Source organism: Pleurodeles waltl, chromosome 5 (assembly GCF_031143425.1).
Source record: "Pleurodeles waltl isolate 20211129_DDA chromosome 5, aPleWal1.hap1.20221129, whole genome shotgun sequence".
Taxonomy (NCBI): Eukaryota; Metazoa; Chordata; class Amphibia; order Caudata; family Salamandridae; genus Pleurodeles; species Pleurodeles waltl.
The window spans coordinates 1,532,916,835-1,532,936,535 of record NC_090444.1 but is presented as its reverse complement, the minus strand read 5'-3'; the positions used below and the strand labels follow the sequence as shown (position 1 = coordinate 1,532,936,535).

Sequence of the window (19,701 nt, the reverse complement as noted above, 5' to 3'; positions counted from 1 at the left end):
ACTGACCCTTCGGGGACAGGTGCTGTTTCATCAAGAGGACCTGGAACTTTGCATATGTGGTTTGCATGAATCCTGTTCCGGAGACCAGCACATCACAGCTTTCATTGTTACTAGAGCAACATGATGTGGACCTTTCCAACGCAGCTCCAAACATGTCTTTCTTGCATGCTTTTTCACTAACACCCAGGTACTAGGAGTCAGGTTGTGACAAAGTTCTTGTTGCTGTTGCTTCTCCAACCTGGCCAGACAAAGAGTGAACCACATCAGCTTGTCCTTTGCAATAATCCAGAACTAAGGGCCAGATGTAGGAAAGAAGCAAATTGCGACTTGCAATTTGCGAGTCCGTGCGACTCGCAAATTGCAAGTCGCAATTTGCTATGCAGAAAGGTGTCTCAGACACCTTCTGCGAGTCGTAAGGGATCGCAAAGACCCACCTCATTAATATTAATGAGGTGGGTCGCAATTTGCGACTCCATAGCGAATCAGGGCACTCACGGGGATGGAGGCCTGCTGGGAACAGCAGACCTCCATGTCCGTGACTGCTTTTCAATAAAGCAGTTATTTTTTTCCAAGTGTAGCCCGTTTTCCTTAAAGGAAAACGAGCTGCACTTAGAAAAAAAAAACGAAACCTTTTGTTTCGGATTTTTTCAGGGCAGGCAATGGTCCCTTGGACCACTGCCTGCTCTGAAAAAATAATTTTGGGTCCAGTCACAAAGGGGAAGGGGTCCCATGGGGACCCCTTCCCGTTTGCGAGTGGGTTACCATCCACTTCAAGTGGATGGTAACTGTGACTCCATTTGCGACCGCATTGCATACCACTGCGACTCGCAAATAGGAAGGGAACACCCCTTCCTATCTGCGACTCGGAAATGCATTTTGCGAGTCGGTTCCGACTCACAAAATGCATTTCTACATAGCAAACATGCATTTGCGACTCGAAAACGGCGATTTTCGCCGTTTGCGAGTCGCAAAGTGTTTGCTACATCTGGCCCTAAGTCATCTGTTATGTTCACAAGAGTATTTGCAGACACTGCTGGCAATCTCATAGCACCCCCCATGATGATCTCATGTGGCAAAGAGCCTGACTTTCTGTTGGGTGTGCTCCTCATACTCATCAGGACAAGAGACAATGTATCTGGCCATTTCAGTTTTGCAGATGTACATACTTTCGCCAGCTGAAACTTCAGCGTTCCATTTATCTGCTCTACTAGTCCTCAAGCTTCTGGTCTGTAATTGGAATGCAATCATTGCTCAACTTGTAAAGGCACACAGAATAATTTAAGGATCTCACTATTGATATGAGTTCCTCGATCTGATTCCACAGAAGTCAAAAAACTGAATCGAGGTATCAACTCCCTCAATAGCAGTTTTGCAACTGTGAGGCTATAATTTCTTTGATTTGGATAAACCTCTACCCAATGGTAGAACACAAACACCACCACCAAAATATATCCCAGCCCACTGCACACTGGCAGTTCAATAAAATCAAGTTGCATTCTATTGAACGGTCGTCCTGGTACATATATATGACTCAGAGTAACAACTATGTGTTTCCCTACATTCATCTGCTGACACGTTACACATCTGGGACATACTGTTTCTGCAATAAATCTGAATCTGGGGTTGTGCCATGTGTGTCTGAATGTTCTAATCATCGCATCTCTACTAATGTGAGCTTGTCCATGATAGTATCTTGCCATCAAAACCCAAACATTATCCTCATTCCTCTTGACACATCCTGTTTTCTTTTTCTGTCACTTCTTTCTGCAATCTTTTGACTTCTTCCCAAGTATCAAAAGCTGTCATAAAGACATTTTGACTTGTCTTACCATCATTTCCATATGTCCCATAACATATGCATTTAAATATGGACCACGTTGATCTACTTCTAAGGATGCAGCTAACATGCGATCTTAATCATTGAAACTATCACTGTGAAATGTTTTTAAGAATTCCTCATCACTTAAATCAGTTAAGGGAAACTGTGAAGCTATCTGGTTCAGGTTTGCATTTGACAATTGACTCTGATTTTGATTTGCCATCTGATTCATGTTTTGCTGAGGAACAATCACCTGCTGCTGTGTAATCAGGGCTTGTGGTACCAGCATCGGTTGCACTGGGGACACCTGTACATTCAGGATTCAGGGTCTTTGGACACTCTGACTTCCTCTACTTGCAGCCTTTAATTGCATCACCATCAACTTTTCCCTCAACATTTTCTGCTTCAATTCAATTTCATCGCTTCCTTATCTTGCATACTGCAGGATCTGATCAATAGATTTGTTCTGCCAACTAATTAAATGCTGCTGAATCATCGCACTAATGTTCGGCTTCAATACTTGCAAAATCTAAACAGAAAATTACCCATATTTTTCAGTCCAATTTTCTATGTACCACTATGCTGTTTGAAAGCTTGCAGCAGTCTCTCATAATATGCATGAATAGACTCTTTAGTTTCCTGTGCTGTACTGTTAATTTTCTGTCAATCAATGTCTTTCAGGGACAGTTAGGGCCTCATTTACAAGAATCTGATGCATCGGCCAGGATTCATCAGCTTTCTTGTGCTGCCCTATGATGCCCTAACAACACAATGAATGCGCTGTATCTACAATAAAGAGCTTCATGGGGTACGTTTTCACAGATAGTTCAGAAGTTCTGACACATCTGTTGACGATAAACTTACGCATTGCTTGCCTATCATCCAGCAATGCGAGGAGGCCCCCCATAGAAAAAATCCCTGTATCGATTTTATGCCTGCTCTGAGCAAGCGTTAAAATTCTGATGCAGTGAAGTTACAGAAAGATGCAGTGAAATGTATATTTCACTGTGTCAGTTCTGCATGGCTTTTCTGGTGGAAATGCCTACCCATTGGGCTCAATGCATCAGTTTGTAAATCTGGAGCAGAATAGAGCACTGCTAGTGCCACCGCTGCATCACCAGTAGCACAAAGCCTTTATAAATGAGGCTCTTTGATCTTCAGGAATTTAATTACTTTATAATGCTTTTTCATTGCCTATTCAGATGCGCACCTGTTGCTGGATCCCTCAGAGGTTCACACTTCGGCCAATCAATACTTCTTTCTCACTCATTCCTCAAGTCAACTGGAATCACTTTGTCTAACTATGTATTCAAATCTTCGCACTGGCATTTTGAAAGTTTCACAAATATCTCAGTCTGCTTGTACCTCTGGCTTCTCTCTTGGTCTCAGGTAATTATTAGTGAATGACAGTATATCACTGCTACTCCAAGGTGCAGATACATAACCTCTACCTGGTATTTCTCTCATAGACATACATTTTACATTGTCCTCAACTTGATTTGCTCCAGCTGAAAACAGACTCTGCTTTGCTTTCTTCTGATCTCTTTTCTTTGCCCATCTGCCTTCCCATTTAGCTAATACTACCCATGTTTAAATATATGTAATTAATCCCTTAATCTGCATTCTCACTCTGGACAATCTCATGTTAAGAATATCTTTGCTGCTAAACTGTAATCTGTAGCTTCTCTTTAAAAGTTTAGATTTTTTTAAATCCACTTCATATTTCTCAGCCAACTCAACTAACTTCTCGTACGTCAGTCCTGCATGTTGGGTAACATCTTTACACATAAAGGGCAATTAATCTTCTGTGTATGTTTTCAATTGCTCCACATCTAACATTCCCATAATTATTCTGTTTAATTCTAACTTCAATCTGGGTACATTCACTGTCCTGTCTCTCTTTGATATCTCTTCTGATCTAAGATTACAATTTGTTTCACTGGTTGCACCTTGTAGGCTAAAAGTGTTTAACCAATATGTTAACTCTTGTGCTGAAAGTCCTTGGAAATTAATTTTATTTCTATGGGGCACATCTTTCAGGGAACTGCAATGTCCACTCAGAATCTGATCTGGTGTGGGCATGTAAGAAAGGGAAACTGTGCATAAAGAACTTGTCATGCCTGATTTAACATCTGGTTAGGTTCTATAAATCATGTAGGGGTCAAAGGTGAGACAAAAGATGCTATTGTTTGAATACCGATCTCTGCATACCAATTGGTAATATCTCAGCAATTGCAGTTGGTATTTCAGGAAGTGCTAAAACATTCATTGAATGAACATTAGTCCTAGAATTTCCTGAAAGTCTACAAGGGAACAACAACTTGACCTATAGTCATGTGAACTGTTAGTGCATCAGGACCCATCAAATTTGTTTGACTCTGTAGAATTTTCATTCCAGTACTTTGACCTGTCAAAAAAGTACTGAAAGTTTGTCCTGTTTGATTTGGGGTAACATTTGACATTGTCTGCAGTTGCATGTATATTGGCATAGGCTGCTTCTGGTTAAAAATCTGCACAAACATAGTCATATTAGGTGTCTGCACCGTTTGTTTTGCATGAGGACTTCGCATTACCTGATTCATAAATGGACTTGGTACTGCTTGATTTACAAATGGACTTGAAATGGTATTGCTCGATTTACAACTGGACTTGAAATTGGCTGTCCTGTATTAACAGAACTGGTGGATAAACCATGGGCACTGAAATAACAAGTATGCCTGGAACTGTCTGAAATGGGATCTGTGCAACTAGATCAGGTGGTACATTCAGGGCTACATTCTGTACTGCTTCACTTCTCGTTCCTGCATCAATTGAATGATACAGTGGGGGATGATCCATCAGCAGCTGATTTCTGAACTCATCTTTCAAATCACTTTCATATGCGACTGCCTTTTTACCCTCATCTTTTGCTGTCTGCTCTGCTTTTGATGTTTGTTTCTTGCGAATCTTGGGTTTTGTTCTCCCATCGCCCTCTTTTGTGATAGCTGGAAACATTCTCACTCCATCTAGTATCTCTGCTCTCAACTGTTTTTGTTCTGCATCCCATGTAGCTTCCAATTTCTGCATTATATTCTCAAATTTTAGCATTGATTTTGTCTTGCAACAAGTTCCCAAATAGCAAGGACTTCAAATTGTGCGGGTCTTGGAGGAGACTTTAACTCGAACATTACTCTCTTCAAATTGTCTAGCACTCTCAAATTAAAGGCTCCATAATGAGGAAAACCTAATGAACCCTTCTTCTCAGTTATTTTACACCATTGTTTAAGCCATACACATGCCGAAACTCTTTTGATATCTGACACTTCATAAGCTGGGGGTTCCCTCAAGTGGGACTTCTTCACCCTCCCTAAATGGAATGAACACATCTCCCACTAGCCCACTTCTTAATACTTTGAAAAATTTAATTTTTGCACAAATTCATTGAACCACAACAATTTTCAATCAAATCAGGAAGTAAATGCAACCCCAAAATCCTTTTCAAAAGCTGTACTCAACCAACAGCAACACAGTACTGTCCACCAATACCAGTGCAGTACAGAATGACCTCACACTCACTTCTCTCAGCCATTGCAATCGCTTTGCAATTGTCTCTCACTTAACTGCTCACTCAAATCTAATGTAAAATCTTGCGAGCAAAAACCCAACAACATGTATGCACACTACGGGTAGGATCTCAAACACTTTGAAAGCTGGCCGGGCTACACTTTCAACTATGGATTTCACAATTACACAACAAGTGGAATTTGAACAGCAATCCTCACTCCTGGATGATAGAGATCCTCTGTAGGGCTTGTGGATTCACCAAACACCAACCAACAACTCACACTCACTCAAGGAAAACTATTAGCACCGTCAACGGCATTTCATGACAGGCACCTCACTGCAGACAATAAATTAACCAAGTGTCTCTGATACTTGTGCCTTATCCCGGAATCTTAGGCCACGATAGACACATAAAAAAAACAATGACGTGGATGTTTTTGAACACAAAATGCCACAATCACTTTGAGTACAACAACTCCACAAAACACTTCACATCATAACACTTCACTGCAATCTTCAAACCAAATGCATTGCAAGTGCAAATCCCTATTTATACTCATGCAACACATCACTTGTAGTCACAATGCTGGAATTTTATCAGTCTCTGGAATGGACCATGGAAAGAATTGCCAGTGGGCAAAATATGGACTGGGCAGTGGCATAGGCTCAATCCTAACTCCCTAACAGTGGGCAAAAATATTGTTCCCCCTCTAAAGGGGCAAAACCATCACAGGAATCAAATGCACAACGAGGCAGAAGGACCTTTGGACCCAGAAAAATGTGTACTGAACTATCAACAATCACATCAACAGCATCCAAATAAATTAGACAGGATAACCAATGTGGCCAGGAAAGGAAAACTCCAGTCTGGAATATAGTTAAAAGATTTATTACGAGCCCAGGCTCACAGTCAAGTAGACAATGTGTAAATCCAAATTATAGAGATACATAATCACCAAGGATTGCACAAGGCAACAAAATAGATTCAGGTGTACTAACATTACCAAAAACTAGGGATTCCAGAAGAATTATACTTAAGGTCAATGAGAATACCTGTGTTACAGAAATCACATGGTGCTCAGATTGCACAATCATTAGTCAATTAAATATTTAGCAGAGTCAATAATCTTTGGCAGGGCACAGGGCAAACCTACAGCTAACCAAATTAGGGAAAAACATGTGTGAGGAGGGACACATGCGGGAAAAATCTAAAAAATACAAAAAGGACAAAAATAAATTGTTGAAAAGATTAACTTCGTCTACAGGGCACTAACTAAAATAAAAAAATAAAACAAGTTTCAGCATAGTGGAGTTTCTAATCTAAAAGGACATTTCAAAGGACAGTGACAAATGGCAGAGAGGAAGATACCTCTCCAAGGGTACAGCATTCTGGCAATCTTCATCAGCAAAGCATCTTGTCAGCAAGACATCTTCTAGTATCAGGGAAGCTTCTGAACAAGACAAGGCGTGGGCTGCTTCAGCTCTGAAACTGGACTGCTCTGAGCAAAGTTTGAATGTCCAATGGTCTATTAGTTCACAGAAACATTTTGATTTGTCAAAGGTGTCAGTTCCTATAATATTGGAGGGGCATCATCCAATTAAAATTGATCATCAGGCTCCAAGTTGCTAAAGTTCAGCATTTTCCCAAGTCTATCATGGGAACATCTCCTCTCCATGTGACTACAAACAGGTTGAAACAAGTGTATATGATCTTAGCCTATGTTCTTGCACTACAGAGTTCTCAAGGGCCAATGAGTATGACTTTCCACAGTTAAACAATAAACCTATTACAAATGGGACTTTGCTTCTCATGAGAATTAAATCTGAAAGAGAACTTCACATTATGATTCAACACTTTTACAGCACTAAGAAATCAAGCTCTGCAGGCCACAGTTATGCTAGCACAAGGAAAATTAAAATGAATTTGATTGATACTTTTTAGTAAAATACATATAAAATGCAAACTTATAAATTCATCATTAATAATATTTGATCAGCATAAGTAAAACATTTCATCTAAATGGAAAAGATTTGTTATTGCATTACATTCGGTATACCAGAGAACTGAATTTTTTCACTTACTCATATTTTCAAAGTCATTAATGTCCCATAAATCACAAGAAGTCAAAAATTGTTTCTACATGGACTATTAGTTTAGAGTCTACATTTTAAGATACACATTACCTTCTAACATGTGATTTAATTGAAAAGGCATCCAAGTTGAACTTTGACATACAAATAAATACACATTGAAAACGTGTGTCAGTGCAGCTTTCTACATTAGTTTTTCCACTCTGACTTTCTAAAAAATAAACTTGAAACTTTCTGATGACTTTAGTGACAGGAGGGACAGTGCTAAGATTTATGCTCTATCAAAGTCAAATATCCAAGGGATGAGGTCCGATTGAAACCCTTGGTTTTGCTGGGAAAAGCGCTGAACAGAAAAATTCAAATTTTGTCGTTGCAGAGATTTGTGGTGCTCAAATTCTTCCTATAGGAAAAGCTTGAAACTGTATCTAACAAAGCCCTTAGAAACCTGGACATCTTTGCTGTAAAGAAACTCAGGATGTCTTGGAAACCCAAAGATTTTCTAATTCCAAACCTTTTTAGGTCCCAGAATTGTAGACTTTCAGGAGCAGTACCTCATAGTCACTAAGGCTCCCAGGACCCAAGGGACAGCTCTTAGGAGCAAGAACACACTCTAGCAGAGATTCCCAGAAAGGTCCAGACTAGCTTCAGCGGTATCTGGTCAATTGGTCATATCAGGAATATGCTCCATTGATAGCTTTTGATGTCCCTGTAGCCTCAGAGGATGTCAGCCAACTGAGCCTTGGAGAGTCTACCTCTTTGTGCTGGGAAAGTTCCTCATATATGTATATATGAGGAACTTTCCCAGCACAAAGAGGTAGACTCTATATATATATATATATATATATATAAATTAAGTAATACATTTAGGGGGTCATGATGAGTGTGACTGTCTATAATGTTGCAGTCTGACCTCCACATTACAACTGTCCATTCCGCCAGGGGATTATGACCACGTTTTCCGTCAGCCTTTTCATGGCGGTAGCGGGAAGTGCCATGAAAAGGCTGGCAGAGAACAGGTGCCTGGGACCACAGTGGGCCCCTGCACTGCCCATGCACAGTACTGTTGTAATGTTCACTGTCTGCAGTCAGTGAACATTGCGAGGGTGCTGGTGCACCCTACAGGCTAGAGCATTGCCGCCGGTTCGATTACGAGCCAGAGACAATGCTGTAGCCTGTTTGCTGCTAGGCCAGCAGACTGAAACTCAGGTTTCTGCCCACTGACCTAGTGGGAAACCCATAATAACTCAGGCGGGGGAGGTTGCAGCATAGGTGGTGGCCACACTGTCCGGAGTTTGGCAGACGGAGTTTTCTGTCCACCAAACTCGTAATGACCCCCTTAGTTAAGTCAAATTAAAATCAGCAAACATATATATAACAAACAAAATTATCTAACCTAATATAAAATATATTTTCATGTAATACTTTAAAATAAATATAGAAAATATACATAAAATAAAAAACAACTATATATTAAAAAGTAATAATTAAGTAAAGTAATATATTACATATAAACAAAATGAATTTCAAATAAGAAATACATTTTTTTACAGTAGTAAACTAATACTATTAAACAACAATCTAACAGCTAATTATTATCAATCCAGCCTCACCAGAATTTGCGGAAAATGTTTTAAGAGGGGTTAGATTTTTTTCCCACTCCAATTTAAGCAATAGTAGAGAAGGCACTGGATTTTGGAAGGGTTAGATTTACTATTCTCACTCCAATCTTAACAACAGCATGAAAAGTGCTGGACTTCAGAGGGGTTAAATGTACTATGCCCATTCCAATGTAAGCAACAGTAGGGAAAGCACTGGACTTACGTAGGCATTACATTTACTCTTCCAACGCCAGTTTATGCTATACTGGGGAAAGCGTTGGGTTGTATAGATGGTAGATTTACAATTCCCTCTCGAGTCCTAGCAGCAGAAAGGAAAGTGTTGGACATCGGAGGCAGTGCATAATTTGTAAAAAAAACAAGTGCTAGGACACTCTTCAGGGGGCCACTACAGCCCCATTGCCCCTGCTGCCAGTGACAGTACCAGCACAAGTCCTAACCATCACACTCCTAGAAATGTGACAGCTCAGGCAATTCCAGGTCACCTAAGGGCATAAGAATGTTGTGGGTGGCAGGTATTAGTTGTTTTTAAAGCATATGAATTATTATACAGCTGCTGCTATTCTCATTTCCCAATTAGATAAACATGGCCACCATGTGGCAGTCTGCCATAAGTGCTGGTGTTAAAAAAAATGAAATGGTGGCGCCGAGCACCGGAAACAAGAGGCTCAAATTAAGTATTGATCAGCAGGGTTAGATTTACTATTCCCACTTCAGCCTAAGCAGCTGTAGGGAAATTATTGGATTTTGTAGTGATTACATTTACTATTTACACTCCGGTCTAAGCAACAGAAGAGGAAAGTGATGCACTCCATAGAGGCACAATTACTTATTCACACTCCAGTCTAAGCAGCAGTGGTGAAAATGTTGGGCTTCTAAGGAATTAAATTTACTATTCCCACTCAAGTCTAAACAACAGTAGAGGAAGTGCCGGACCTCAGTAGGGTTAGATTTACTATTTTCACTCCAGTCTAAGCATTAGTAGGGAACGTTTGGGGTTTCTGAGGGGCTAGATTTACTATTTCCCCTCCAGTCTAAGCAACAGTAGAAAAAGTGTTGGACTTTAGAAAGGTTAGTTTTACTATTCCCACTCATAATAATTTTGCAGGAAACATGTAAATATCCACCAAATAAACTATTAAATAATATTGTATATAAAAAGTCATGGTTTATGATTTTTTTAAAAATCTAACTAATTCTTCAAAAAATTTACTTTAAATTATTTTAAATTAACCCTCCCTAAACCACAAATAATAATACAAATCAATAAAATAATATTTACATGAAAATGTTACTTAACTAAAGCAAATACAATCAAAGGATAAACAAATAAGAAATATTTTAGCCAAATATTATTATTTAAAAAAATTAACAAAAATCTGATTTGAATAAAATAAATTGTGTGCATGATAAATAAACAACAAAAAGTTAAACAATGAAATATCAATCAAACTATTATTTAAGATCAACAATTAATTAAAAAATAATATATAGCAATAGCTTTCCACCCTATTCTCGTCAAAAGCCAACAAACTGCTACTAAAATATTAATTATTAAATGTATAGATATTAAATATTCACTAAAATATATACATTTACAAACCTAAATAAACAGAATACAAAAATAAAAATTAATTTGTTGATCCATTAAATGTTTACTTAAAAATAAAAAATGAATTACCATTAAAATGAAATTAATTTTAACTAACGATATGTTCTACTAAAATCTAAATTACTAGCAAATATTGAAAAAATAAAATGGACATTAACATGAATGAATTATATATAAATACATGTAATAACACATAATCAATTAAAATGTTGCAAAATTGATAATTAAATACTTAATATAGCATAAAAACAAATAACATTATAATTTAGTGAACTTTCCATTCTATTCTTCCAAGAACTCAACAACCCCCTTTTGCATTAGAAATTGCTAAAGAAATTAGGAAAAAAATAATCACATATTTAAAAGTACAATTATAATAACAATACTAACACCTAAAATTAATATAGTAAGTGAAATATTTTGCATTCATGAAAAACAATATTCAAGTATATTAAAGTATATTTGTTTTGTGTTGTTCACCTCCCCATCAAAAGCAGCAGTGACAGGTCAGCTGCAGGAAGGCTACTGCTAATTTGTCTGCTGGAGCTGCAAGCAGAGAAAATATAACTTTCTGAGCATTCCTTTCTTACATAGTTATCAAAATTCCAACGTAATCATTTAATTACATTTTAAATAAATATTACAAACAGTAGTTAAACCATTACTATAGCTTGTTCCAAACAAAAGATACAGAATTATTACAGTTACTGGAGCTTAGCTTTTCCTTCAACGAAGCAGCTAGAACCCTTACCAAGAAAATATTGTTTGGGGTCAAGTGACTGACAGAACATGCAAACATTACATTCTTACATGTACACTTATAAATACCAATTGGTCTACCTTGTGGGCTACAAGACCTACTCACGTGTGACACACTATGGGCCCTATTACAAGTTTGACGTACGGGAAAAGCCCATCTGCCAAACTCTAGACAGGGTGGCATCTGCCTAAGTGGTGACCTCCCCGCCAGAGTTATTAAGAGTCTCCTGCTAGGTCGACGGGTGGAAACCTGAGTTTCCACCCACTGGCCTAGCGAGAAACAGGCTACAGCATTGTCTCTGTCTCATAATGTAGCAGCGGCAATGCTGTAGCCTGCAGGGTGCAAAGCAGACAGTAAACATTGCGAGGGTGCTGGCCACGGAGGGCGCTGTACTACCCATGCCAAGTGCATGGGCAGTACAGGGCCCCCCCATAGCTACCTGCACTCGTACTCCGCCAGCCTTTTCATGGTGGTGGTACCGCCATGAAACTGCGGGTGGAGATTGAGGTTGGGAACCCCAGGCGAACACTGCCCTTGCAGATTCAATCCACCACCATCCTCCAGACCACAGGGATCTGAGAACCTGGAGGAGCTGGTGTTTCCCTGGCAGTCAGGCTGCCAGGGTTGTAATGTGGCAATCGGATCGTCTAGACAGCCATGGGTGGTGTGGAGGTCTGTAAACAGCCACACTCGTAACCGGGCTTTTAATATTAAAAGTAGCATTTTCCTGCTGTCAAAAGGTTTTTTCTGACAGGTGTAACTGCAGGTTTAAAGGCTGCAGTACTTAGGTTACACATGAATGCCCAATGCCATGGTTTCATTGCCAGCCTAGTGATGGCACAATCTGTTAGCAAGGCAGGAACATTGTAATAGGGCGGGGGAACATCACCAGTATGACAGTGGCGTTCTAACCGCGGCATTGGTGGTCGGATGGTCTGACCACCAATGTCATAATGAAGCCCTACGTTACAACTACTCATAGCAGATCATAGTGAATCGGCCCCTGTGTCTGCTCCACCTATGTTGACTTACTGTTAACATCTCAATATGTTTTAAGGTTCTGCTTCAAATAGTAATGATAAAATAATTTTAATTTCTTTGCATGTGCTGTGCATGTCTTTTAGACCTTTTTCGAAGGACAATATATTAAAAAAGAAATAATAACAGTGAACAGTTAAGCTTACTAAATTTTCAGGAACAAACAAATGATAAAGTGCACAGAATGTGTTTTACATAATAAACGCACACAATATGCTATTTTACAGTTGCCAATTAGTACATCTCTCATTTATAATACTGTACATTTCATTTTCAGCTATTCAATTTGATGGTGATAAACAGATTGTCATATACCAAGATGACCTGGAAGGTATGGATGCTGTGTTTAAGAAATATAATATTAAAGTTTGCTGCATTTTTATTTTTCTCAAGTTTTGTTGCAAGAAGACAGAGGTGGTCTATTTGTTATTTTGATTTCAGAAACCCGCACTGTAGGGAAAGTTTTTAATAAATTCACAAATTGCAAACATCATTACATTGTTAGAAGTGGTATTGAGAGGAGTTCCACTTATTTGGTGCATGTTTCTTGGATATTTGAAGCTGGAAGAGAAGGGATCAAATTCACTGAAGCAAACTACAGAGCCTCAACCATTTTAATGACCTCCACGACTAGTAGCATAACGTCTCATTCTTTCCTTTTATCCCAGTTGGCACTCTGGTACAATATTGCCAACTCATTCCGCTGACATGGCAAGATCATGAGATGAGTTTGTCTTCCACATATATATTTTTCCATTAAAAATGTCACCTTTTAACAGCATTTCTCTACAAACCATATTCCATTACAGGTATGAAGTAATGCAACATGATTTTTTTGTAAATATGAACAGATGGGGTTAGCTTCTGAGCACATTCTCAAGCATACTTATTATTATTGTTGTTATTATTATTATTATTATTATTTTTATTATTATTATTATTATTACTATTGTTGTTGTTATTATTACAGACAGGAACACACACTTTTGTACACAGCAGTACAAATGACTGAACACCGATACTGTAACACCCTTCCAATAGAAAATCATAGAGGCAGGGACTTTTCTGGTAGAGACTCTACATGAAACCCCAGAGGAAACTCCAAGAGGAAATAATGTTAAAGTAAATTATTTAAAACAGTTAAAAATGAAAATAAATATAAATTAATGTTTAAAAATGCATTTTTGTAAATTAACAATAAAATAGTTAATAACCTATTTTGAATTTAAAAACTAATGTACCAATACATGTTAATGTGAAATTATTTTGAGTTTAGAAAATAATGTAACCAAGCATTTTTAGCAATTATTTTTAATACTTTTCTAAGTTTGTTCTGGCTTCCATGTATCATAAGGTTGAAATTGATCCAGATTCATCATTTGAAGGCATTTGCCCCACCTTTATAGTCTTTTACATGTTGCTGAATACCTTCTGGCTGGGCTTCAGCAGGGTCTGTTTTTCAGAGGATTATGGATCACATGCTTAAGGATGTCAAACAGGTCATTTTCTTCAAAGATGATTGATATTTGCATTTTGGGAAAGGTACTGTCTATTCTTTAGTCAAGAGGGGTTGTCTTTACGGAAGACAAGCATAAGTTTTTCATAAACGTAGAGGAATATTTAAGAAATGTGGTATCTAAGGATGTTTTTTCTTGAGCTCTAGTTTAATTCAAGCTATCAAGCAGGCCAATATTTCCATTGCTAACCCTTGTCTGATATCATTTGTGGCTTTATGTGAGTTCTTTGCCTGCATTGCCACTTGGACATGCTGTGAATGGATGTTCCTTTCGGTTGGAGTCATGAATGTGAGAGTGGGTGAAAATGGAGCTGGGAGGAGGTGGAGCTATTAAGCATTGTGAGCCGTCATTGTACTGTGTCTTGATGGCTTGTAGCAGTAATATTGAATTAGGGGCTGTTCTTTCTCAAGTGTCAGGAAAGGGAGAGTTTTGTGTTGGATATGCACTTCACCATCCCTGGAAGACTAAAAGTATGTTTTCAGTAGTCAAGAAAGAACTTTGGGTAGAGTATGTGCTCAAGAGATGATTCATAATTATTTGTGGGAAAGCACCTTTACCATTTTTGAGTTATGACAAACTGCTGATCTTTATTCTCAGAGATGCAAATATTAAAAGTAAAATGTGCCACACTGCACGTTTGTCTTCAAAGCTTCTGCAATACCATTTTGATATTCACCACATTCCGGGTGGTAGGCATTGTAGGGCCAATTATCTTTTTAGGTTTACTCACCAAACTTATAGTGAGATCGAAGATGAAAATGAGTTTGACAATTGTTTGATTACAGCAGTTATTGTTGAATGACAAAGTGCCATAGCTGGAAGTGAGTGGTAGCAGGCTTCAGTAATTCATTTTGTCAAGACTGGTTGGCCTAGAAAAAAAATGATTTCAGAGTAGTGTGAACCTTTTGTCTGATTTCCACACCAGACCTGTGGAAACACATCTGGTAAAATTTCAAAAGGGCCTGAGGCAGGGGCTGCAGGCATCGGCAGAGCATGACCCACACATATGAAACTTGCAACTTCATAGCAGGTGAGAGGAACACTCCTCCATTCTGTTAACTCACTTTTCAGTTAACAGGATGCTCCCTCCAGCTCCATTTTTCTAATGACTGACATTCAGAAATCCTTTGTTATTCATCCTAGCATATGGATCAGCAGATGGTTATGGTTATATTATGCTTATTATTCTTTGCAGTAAACCTTAAGCTGTTGGATCTCCAAAAAGTAGATAATTTGCTTTAGGTGTAAGTACAGAAGTACAGACAGATTCCTAGAATTATGTCAACTCATTTATGAGAGATCAATTAGCTTGCTATCGGCTATATTTAATCTCCTGCAAAACCTGATGAAGGGGTTACTGCAGAGGCAAACGCCACTCATACTTTTAGCCAAACCTTTGCCCTGGTAGCAAAAGTTATCACACCTTTAATTAGTCAATCCCCTAGGGTTCGATAATGGGTGCAATAATTATCTCCTCTGAAGAGTTAAGCATTTCAAAATATGGTACAACATGCAGGTTTGTTGCTTTTAGCCTCACAACTTTCAGACACCAGTATTTTTTGGCCATTGTTCTCTAGTAAATACCAGCAGGCTTTAATTTGTGCACCAAATGATTGCCCAGTGAGATACTTCTCATTACTCGGAATTCCATTTCCATCTCCTCATGTTTACATATGTTTGTTCAACAGTCTAAAATATCTGGCCCACTTGTACTCAGGGATGATCTCTCACAAGTATGTGAGGATGAAAGGCAATAAAAAAGAAATTAGTAGTCCACTTAAAAGATAAAGAACCAGAAGATTTTATTAAAATGGCAAACATTTCTTAACTAATCATCACAATAAAAAAAAAGAAGAATAAAGGGGGAGTGTTCCTACGGACTTCAGATATGCAATGAGAGCAAAGCTTGAGTTTTTTAACATGACAACTGAAATTCCGAAGTGGAAACTTCATGTCATTGACAGGTACCAACATGCTATTTTATGTTGAGTATGACCCCACAAATTATTATTCCGTGCTTGATTGGTCTCATGGATCATCTGAATAGGACAAGATAAATCATGAGGGAATCATGCAAACCGTGAGCCCTACCTGTGCTACAAAACAATATATACCTGGTGTCCTGCCATCTCCCCAACTTCTGTTTCTCTGGCACTCTTCCCAAATTTTCCCACCCAAATATGTAACCAAACGGGTGTTATTCCAACCTCCCCCACAACCCAAATATACAAAATGTACATGGTGTGCTACAGCCTTCCCGACCTTTCTCAATACTACCCTCTGACTATTGATTTCCACTGTTTAAAACAATTAATTACCACCCTCTCACTCCAACTTTAATAATTCCTTACGTATTGTAACATTACAATATTCCATATCTGGAATCCTGACACTTATGCTCATCACCTTCTATAGCTTCCTTCACCCTCTCCACTTGATGACACGCTACAGAGGGCTCTGACAGCAGCTCTTAAAAGGTCACTCATCAGGGTGGCCTGACCTGCACTGATAGAGTAGGCAGTGGTTGCCACCACTTGCCTTTCTCAGGTCTGAGAGGATACTGGAGAGGTGAGAGAGATTATGATTCTTTATTATCCTCCTTCACTTCCCACAGATCATTGGAGACTCGGTGCCTGAAGCAGATTAGCCTCCGTCAGTGTAGATGGTTTGGATCTCAATTTTCCACAGCTGTAATGTCAGAGTAGTGTCCAACAAAACTAATTGTTCCACTGGCAATAGAGTACAGTTTGTCAAGAAATATTACACCAAAATGAGAAAAATCCAAAAAGTAGAAGGGGAGTTATGATTTTTTAAAGTTTAAAATAGTGCCAAAAAGTTGTGGTTGTCAAGGCTAAGGGTAAATGTTAGGGCCGACAACAATGGAGTGCTGGTCAGATACAAGAATCAGGTTCATCCTGGATCCTGGTCAAAAGTTTTACCTTTAGATTTTTATAGCTCACATTCTTTCAGCAGATCAAGGCTGAAAGATGTAGCTTATGAGGACACCACAAAAGTGAACATCTTCTCCACAAGCAGATTTTCTGTTGCAGTGAAGAACTTAGTAGAAGGAACCTGATCTTTGGCCTAATGGTGATGAACTTTCATGAGATTGGCTTGGCACATTGGTCCCTGTAGGTTTTCAGAGCAAAAAGTTGGCAAAAAGATTTGAAGTCCCAGGTTTCAGTAAACTTAAGGAAGAAAAACCACCCAAGGTTCCAGGACCTACGGGGCACCACTTGGGTGTTAGGACTCACTCCAACAGAAACCAAGCTCAGGATACAGGGTAGGTCCAGTTGGAGCTGGTCAGCTGTGCAATTGCAGGGAGAGAGGCCTCTGGAAGCTTGTTGTGTCCCTGTAGCTCCAGCAGGAGGTCAGGCAACTGGCCCCTGAAGTCGCACCTAGGGTCCTGAAATGAAAGCAAATAGGTATAGTTTTCCTTCAGGGCCTTAAGGCGGAAAATACGTCCTTCCTCTGATTCCCCGTAGGTCCAGGAGTGTTTTCAGGAGGGTACTGGGGATGCCACAATTTCCTGTGTCCACCCAAAAGTGTGGCTAAGATAATGGGGAAACACCTACCGCTTGTGGTCACTCCAAACCAGTTCTAGGACTGCTGCCCCAGTACAAATGTGTGAGGTACATCTGCTAATGACATGGTACGCATCTTTCGAAGATTCACAAGGCATGGGGCACAGCCCCCATACCATCCTGCACAATGAGGAAATGCATCCCCCACACCCAAGACCTTTGTCTACATTCTGAGAGTAATAAACATATCAACAGAAGGGAGCCATAAACAGTCAGGTGATGATAAATGACAATACTGAGGCTGGAAAATGACAATTTTCTAAAAGTGTCATTTTCAAAATAGTAATATAAAATCTGACTTGACCATTAGGTTAGATTTTGAATTACTATTAAGATGCTTGGATAACTTTTTTTTAACTTTTCCCAAACTGAAGTTAAGCATTATAAAGTGTTCTAGTGAAAACCAGTGTTTTCATATGGAAGAGCCTGCTTTGCCACAATGAAAACAACTTTGGAAACTTTATTTAGGGCCTTCTTTCAGGATGACCTCTAAATATTAAAAAGGAAGATTTAGACCTAGCTAAATATTAAAAAGGAAGATTTAGGCCTAGCAAAATATTTATTTTACCAGGTCAAAGTTTAAAACTGCATATCCAGGCTACAGCTGCAGGCCTGGAGACATGTTTTGTAGTGCTTCTTTAGTTGATGGCACAATGAATGATGCAGCCCACTAGTAGCATTTAATTTACAGGCCCTGGTTATGTGTATTACCATATACTAGAGACTAACAAGTAAATTAAATGGACCATTTAAGAATATGTCAATTTATCATTTTTTACAGAGCGAACACAAGCACTTTACCTCTGGTTAAGAGGAGTGAAGTGTGCAGAGTCCTATGACCAACAAAACAGTTGTAGCAACAGAAAGCAAAACTCTGGAGGAATACCATGCACAAGGTGGCAATTTCCAACACCTTATCTCACACACAAGTAGTGCAAAGTTATTTCAAAATTGCACATAAAAGCATGATGGCATTATTGATGCAATGGCGCTACACGTCCTTTGCATGTGCTACGTGAACTGACCTTGTTCTTTTCAAAATAATGCAATGACTCACAAGCGTTATTCATGCACTGATGTCACACGTCCTTTTGACTCATTGCACTGATACTGTTCCTTCCATGATCACCCTTCACCTTTCAGGTCGTGAGGGAGCGTTCTACTGCTGGTCTTCCTGAGATCACATTCTGCTCTCCAGATTTTCAGGTCGCACTCCAGTCCCCTATAAAATCGTCTGTTGCTGTTATCTGTTGGAATTCAATAGTGATCACTGACAGGTTTTTCTGTATATTTTCAAACCACAATGCCCTTCACTCCTATGTCTATCACACTGTTGCATTTTGCGTAGTATTTTATGACATTGATCAGATAGCACAGTAAACGAAAATACACGTGCAAACTCCACTTCTGTGATTGATTTCTGCCTGCCCCTCATGTGGCCATTGGGTATCACTTTTTTGTTGCAGATGATCAAGGACCAATATTTTATTGGTGTTGGTTCACTGGTGTTTATTAGTGGCTATGCATGATTGTGCTGATAGCGTTTGCTTACCTAAGTATCCCTATCTAGTGCAATAGGAGTGTCAGGCAGAGTGCAGACATCCTTTAAATAAAGGGTAAAACAGCATAGTCTATGGAGGACCTCGATGTGCTGGTGGGTTGTGAACAATACACTTATATTATTACAGTATTCAATTGCAGTACCGCTTTTCAATAATGTGCTAAAATATTTTGACAATACATGACCTGACCTCACAGGTATTTATGCGGTGAAGAAAAGAGAACGAAAGAGGAAGAAAGAATAGCAGGGAGTGGAGGAGAAACAGAAAGGAAAACAGAGAAAGAGAAGGAAATAGTGACAGACAGAAAGATACATGATACCATGGAACTTTGAATACTAAAACACAACAGTATTAATGTTATACCAGATAAGCTAAAAAAAGAGACATACACAAAGGGAGAATGGGTGCAAGGGGCCAAAAGAAGCACATGCATGTGCATTCAGTGGGTTGGTTTTCTCCAAAAACGGACACATAGGCCCTCATTCTGACCTTGGCGGTCGGCGGAGAGGCGGCGGTCGGACCGCGAACAGACCGGCGGTAAAAAAAATGGCATTCTGAC

The 19,701-nt window shown here is 39.1% G+C and overlaps 1 protein-coding gene across 1 annotated transcript in view; it reads left to right on the top strand.

Moving 5' to 3' along the window:
* Nucleotides 1-19,701, top strand: part of MYOM2 (myomesin 2) — a 571,331-nt gene that overhangs the window by 184,753 nt on the left and 366,877 nt on the right. Inside the window, exon 13 of the mRNA XM_069235814.1 lies at nt 12,757-12,810. Coding sequence (XP_069091915.1) covers nt 12,757-12,810 — 54 coding nt within the window. The remainder of the gene's footprint in view (nt 1-12,756; nt 12,811-19,701) is intronic.